Genomic DNA, 6000 nt, shown 5'->3' with positions numbered 1-6000 from the left:
GTTTTTATGTGACTCGGAATGGCTTGATGTGTCGTGACGGTCTGTGTGAAATGGCCTTTAACGTGATCGACGAAACACAATTGGTTACTAAATGACAAGTGAAACACTACATCATAGCTAGTTAGAACTGAACAAAACAGGCAGTCCGCATTCTTCTAAGATGTAGAACTTGCTGATGCACTGTAAAGATATTATCGAGCTTGATAGTATAGAATATAGAAGTTGCCGCCGAAGTCGATGAATTCTGTTGCAAACTTTGTACAAAGATCTAGCACTAAATTGCTGCCAGAGATTATTGATATCATTGGTGATTCCAGAGACAGTGTTGTGGTAGTGTTTTGATTTGAAACGTTTAAAGAGTGAGATTTAGAGAAAATGAATAAGGGAATTAGTCCTGAAATTAGAATAACCAAAAATTTTTTGGAGGTAAGGTGCCTCCTTTTCCTACAAAGCGTCATTGTGCTGAAATTAAATTTCATTTTGTAAAGCGGAGTGGAATAGATGCTTTACTAGAACCATATGCTAATGGTAGACGTGTTAATGATCTGTCAAAGTGTGAACAGGAAACGTATTGTTTTTGCCGCGTGATATTTGTTATTGAAATAAGTACGGTGTGATATGTTGAGCAGGGTACAAAGGAAGAATAGTTACTGTAGGTATTCGGTGACAATGTACTGTGATTATGTGACTTGACACTGCTCGTTACAGATTATGTATTTTTTAGCCGGAATTAAGTTAATGGATAGTTGCTACAGCAGGAGCCAAATTCTCACGTTGTACTTGCTTTTGCATTGACTTTGGTGTATCCTATTATTCAAAGAAGGCTTTTATATCAGTCATAATCATTGATACGCATACAGCGTCAGCAGAAAGAGCATTACAGTAAAAATGGACCTTTACTTTGGAAATTCCATTTGTTTAACCCTCGGGCCACACCGATATATATACCTTACTTGGTTTTTTTCCAGTTCTGTAAGTAACAGTTCTTGACGAGGACAGCAGTGACAGAGTTTGGACCATTCTTGTATGTTTGCTTTTTTAGTGTGAAGCGTCCGATCCAACGCGTCGGCTTTGACACGTGACGTAAGGGTGTTGTCGTATGTGACGTCATGACGGCGCGGAGTTTGGTTTGAGTGTGGCTGTCTCCAGTTCCGTTTTATCTTATTTTATTTACTTTTCTGGTCTGTTCGTTCTATCTCGTGAGATTTTTTTTTTAATTTAAAAACACTTATTACTTATTTTAATTATCTGTTTCCACGAATTTCTGTTTTAGTTTATTATATTTATCTTTCTGATCTGTTCGTTCTATCCCGTGAGATTTTTTTTTTTTTTTTTAAAAGACAAAAAACACTAATCAGCTACTGAAGCATCTTTATCTTCTATGGGTTGCATGGGTTACGACCCCTGGGGAGGTGGGTGGGTATTCATGCATGGCTGTCTTCACTTACACGTTGTAGCTACGCAAGGCGTCTAAATTTGTTTATATTTAGTTTGCCCCCCACCCAAAACACCCCATTTGCCGCGCTTGTCCCGTTAGTGTCATTAGGCTTCTTGTGGGTAGTGTGTGTGTTTGTTTTTGTTTCCTCCATGTTTGTGACGTCATGGGTCAAAGCAGACGGGTGGGATCGAACGCTTCCGTATTTCTGTTTATTTTATAAGAATGATCATTATGTGAAATTAATAAACCAAGTATAGCAATAATTCTTCTATATGTCGTGCAGGTAGATAACAGATCAAGCAGAGATGAATATAAGTAGGCACTGAACACTGTAAAAGCGCTATTGATAACCCTCAAGCCACATACAACAACATAAAAACTTAATAAGAGCATTTAATGTTAAACGCAAGTAAACAGATACATTCCAGAACAATCTGTAGGACCATTTCATGGACTACGCACCATCTGGAATTATGTTTTTTCAAAACACTAATAAAGTTTTGATCATGTTGCATTGACAGTCTTCTCTAGAAAACCAAGAGTGGATGACAAAATATGAGCTATGGATGGATATAGAATGATACTATTAATATTATTGTGCGCAGCTTTTACATTGCTTCTTCTGTGCCACTAATCTCCTCAAACTTGCACCCTTTTCCTTCTTGCACACATAACAAGCAGAGATTTTCTCATCACTATCACCAGTTTTACACAATTGACTGTGTCATATGCACTTCATATCTAATAGTCACACACATTTCCACATTAGAGTAGGGGCATAATAGAATGGTTGAACCATTTATTAGCACCAGGCCTTGCTTTTTGTAGCTTTCCCTATACTACTCAGCACATCTGCAGCACAAAAAAAGTTGTAAACCACTCTATCTACATGAGTATGAGGGTCACAAACCTCAAAACATACAATGTTGATATTCACGACGATTATTTACTTTTTGTTGGTTTCAGATATATAGGCTTTAGGCCGAGGTCTAAGCCATGTTTCTGCACATAATGTTGCATCTCCTAATGCTGGAAACAGCTGCAGAGACTATAAAGACTTTGTTAGTTGTTACTCAAACACAGACAAGCATGGAAGGCCAAACTGTTTGTATGCAACTGTGCAATGATTGGGTTGTGATGTCATTCAATCGCTGCTTAAGAACACAGTCACATTGAGGTGTGTTATGGAGCTTGTACTGCCGAGCAGTTGATGCTGTTTTCTTTATTCAGCTCAAGGCTCACCCCTTCACTAATTTTAGTCATTCTCCTTTTTTGTTGAAGTAGTTTCTGTGGTTTGGAATTTCTGTGGCTTGTCTGTATGTCCTAATGTGGTGATGATTGGACTTTGATAAAACTGCAATATCAGAGAATCAAAATTGTTGGTTCCTTGGTCCTACTGCATGATTTGCAAGCAACAAAGTCTCTATAACCTCTGAGGATGTGCCTAGCATTAGAAGACAGAACAATGGGTACAGAAACATACCTTAGGCCATGGCCCAATCTCAGTTCAACTACAATCACAGCATGTGAGTACTGATCATGAAAGCCTGCATTGTATTTAATAATTTATCATACAGGCAAGAATAGGTGGTAGGATTGTTTGCAGTGAACATTAAGCAATCATTTTAAATAACATATGTCATGTTAATGATGTTGACTGGATTTCACTCTCATCCTAATAGTATTGGAGCGGGAGGGGGTGGGGGGTGAGTGCGTGTGGGAGATTTTTAAGCTGGGCCATAGTTATTAGAGATTCTATGATGAACACATGCCAGCCGATATGCTGAGAGCAAAATCTTGTTGTGTATCGGGCACTGCGGAGGCTAAAATCCCGCCGGAGGAAATGGACTTAGATGAGCGGTATGGGGCACTGTGGCCACTCACATGCCGAGACTGCCTCCATCTCGTGCCACATGAATACAAAAGGCTATTGTGTTCCACATGACCGGTATATAGGTAGCCGTCCAGCATGTAGCTGGTCAGCTCACTGCTTGTGCTTGATATTGTCAGATCTATCTTAAACGTACTAGTGCTGCTTCACATCTACCTTGCTTGTCACCTAGTTATTCTCTTTGATCGCCCCTTGGATTATTCTCACCGCTGCTCTGGGTCTTGTCATCATTGTTGTGGCAAAGACTTTGCTTAGCGCCTTGATGTCATCTAATTTGTTTGTCCATGTCTTGGTCTATTGTTTTGTCCACAGTCCGCCTGTTGCGTTTCACATACCTACCGTTAACTTGGGTTATTCTTCCCCAGGCGGCTCTCCCACCTGGCGACTTGTTGCATTTCTTTACAGAGCTCTGACATGCACACAGATATCCGGCTACTTGCGGATATAGCAATCTACAAAGTAGAAACATTTTGAATGTCAATATTTTAACAGTAAATTGCCAGAGCACCTGAATTTACCACCCTCTCAGAAAGCTGTTTCACTCAAATTTTTCTTGGAATTGAGTGCTAGATGAAACCTGAATTAGAAAGCTCAGAAATATTTAGGGAGGCCTGGAATATATGTTAGAAAGACAGGTTAGATACCATGGAAGAGGGAGTGTTGTTCATTGTGATCAACAAAAATTTTATGTTTTTCAAGGTTGAAATTGAATCTGGCTGAGAAGTTATCTACACACGAGTAACTGAGCTAGGTGAATTCAAATTAAGTATTGAATGTTTTTATGGGCCACCCAATTCCACTATAGCAGTTGTAGATATATTTAAAGAAAGTCTATGTTCAGTTCTGATCATGCGATATTAGGCAGAGAAGACTAACCCACTGATTATAGACTGGGATGTCTATGAATTTGTTGTATTCGGTATGGACAGATATTCCTGCAAAGTAATCCTGAATGTTGTCCCTGAAAGCTCTCTTTACAACCCATATGTAGTTAATGATCACAATGTCATCATAACAATGGGTACTAAAGTTAATTAATCCATCAAATGGCTAGCAGAGTTTTCTACTGGAAAGAGGAGATAAGCAGTTGTTAGCATCCTGCTTAGACAATCAGTGGACTTCATTTGCTTCCAAAATGATGGACATAGAGTAGTTATGGGCAAAGTTTAAACTGAATATGTGCTGACATTGTGAGTCATGCATAGATATCTTAGTCAGTACAACATTTGTCTTCAAAAGGCAGCTGGAAAAGACCTGCCATGGTTTAATAACAAAAGGTAGAAAATGCAGAGAGAACCCAGATCGTGCACTCTTCGTTTAAAAATAAATATATAAAAATTTAAAAAAACTCCAGTTTCATCAACAGGCAAAAATAAGTACAAATTCATACATCTATACAAAAATTGATGCATGAAGCATATTACTTTCACCATCATACAGTAGCAAGAGATTGTGCCGGGAATCCTAGTAAATTCTGATCACTAACTGGGTTGAAAGCTTCTATTTAACCACTTATAGCCTAGTCTGGTGTGGCAGTAGAAGATAGAAAAGTAAAGCTGAATGTCACATTAAAAAAGTCACTCATGTAGATGTAGGATCATACCTCTGTTTGACCACCACAAGGAGGACATAGAAATGGGCATCTTCGGCATTCAAAAGCAGCTGAAAGAGTTGAAAACAACCAAGTCACGATTATTAGAGTTGACACAGTTGAATAAGTAATAGTGAGTAAAAGACATTTAGTGCCATTAACCATATTTGCAGTTCCAGGTAAAATACAATGAACGCAACAATCAAGCAACATTATATTACACACACACACAAACTCAGAGCGTACAATAGCACCAGAGAGGTCTATTATATTCCACAGGATGCATTTTGCCGCTGTCTCTCACGAAATATATTGTTCGCACAATTCCAACCCCCCCCCCCCCCCCCCCCCCCCCTCACCCTTTGAACTTGTATTTAGCGGTTTGCCTTCACAAGATAAACCAGATAGCCCCACAATCTTTTCAAACTTCTCTTTGTCCAAGGGTTTTATCAGAAGGTCAGCCAACATGTCTTCTGTGCGCAGGTAGTCAATGGCGATGTTCACTTGCCCCCTGCAGGTCCGGAGGTTAGAACAGGCCCAAGGTATTCCTGCCTGTCGTACGAGGCAACTAAAAGGAGTTTCACGCGTTTCGACCTTTATGTGATGATCCCCTGTGGGGTTTGACCTCCATTCTTCAAAATTTTCCCGAAGAGCGAGCCAATTGGGAAAGGGCACCTTACAAGGTGCATCGTGTCCATTGTGCATTGAGATCTTTAGCTCACTTTATCGTCGTCGCATTGCAGTCCTGCCCACTCTCCATCTCTTGGGCGAGGACACCTTCCTGGTTCCTGGATGCGTTTTCCACCATGCACTGTGCCGTGTTGATTTCTGCGTCAATGATGACAATGGATTTCTTTGCACCTGATATCCAGCATAGTAGCCAGTCCGTTGTGGTAGGGCCGCCATGTATCCTGTTGGTTGTAGCCTATGACCACACAGGGATCACTCTGCTGATTCCTGCACCGTTAACTCCCCACGTATGCCAAGGGGTAGATGCCCATCCCCCTGGAGCTTCGGGACTCCCGGCAATGGCCATCCTCCCAGGTGTGGGTCAGAGTGGGTGGCAACAGGGCGGATGAC

At 40.5% G+C, this 6000-nt stretch overlaps 1 protein-coding gene across 1 annotated transcript in view; it reads left to right on the top strand.

Annotated features, from left to right (window-relative positions):
• The first annotated feature begins 306 nt into the window (after nucleotides 1-306).
• LOC124622414 (ufm1-specific protease 2) overlaps nucleotides 307-6000 on the top strand; it is a 77002-nt gene continuing 71308 nt past the window's right edge. Inside the window, exon 1 of the mRNA XM_047148104.1 lies at nucleotides 307-426. Within this exon, the coding sequence (XP_047004060.1) occupies nucleotides 376-426 (51 nt within the window). The 5' untranslated portion in view covers nucleotides 307-375. The remainder of the gene's footprint in view (nucleotides 427-6000) is intronic.

The sequence above is a fragment of the Schistocerca americana genome, chromosome 7 (genome assembly GCF_021461395.2).
Source record: "Schistocerca americana isolate TAMUIC-IGC-003095 chromosome 7, iqSchAmer2.1, whole genome shotgun sequence".
NCBI lineage: Eukaryota > Metazoa > Arthropoda > Insecta > Orthoptera > Acrididae > Schistocerca > Schistocerca americana.
Note: the sequence above shows the minus strand (reverse complement) of the source record. Positions and strands in the feature narration are given on the sequence as shown.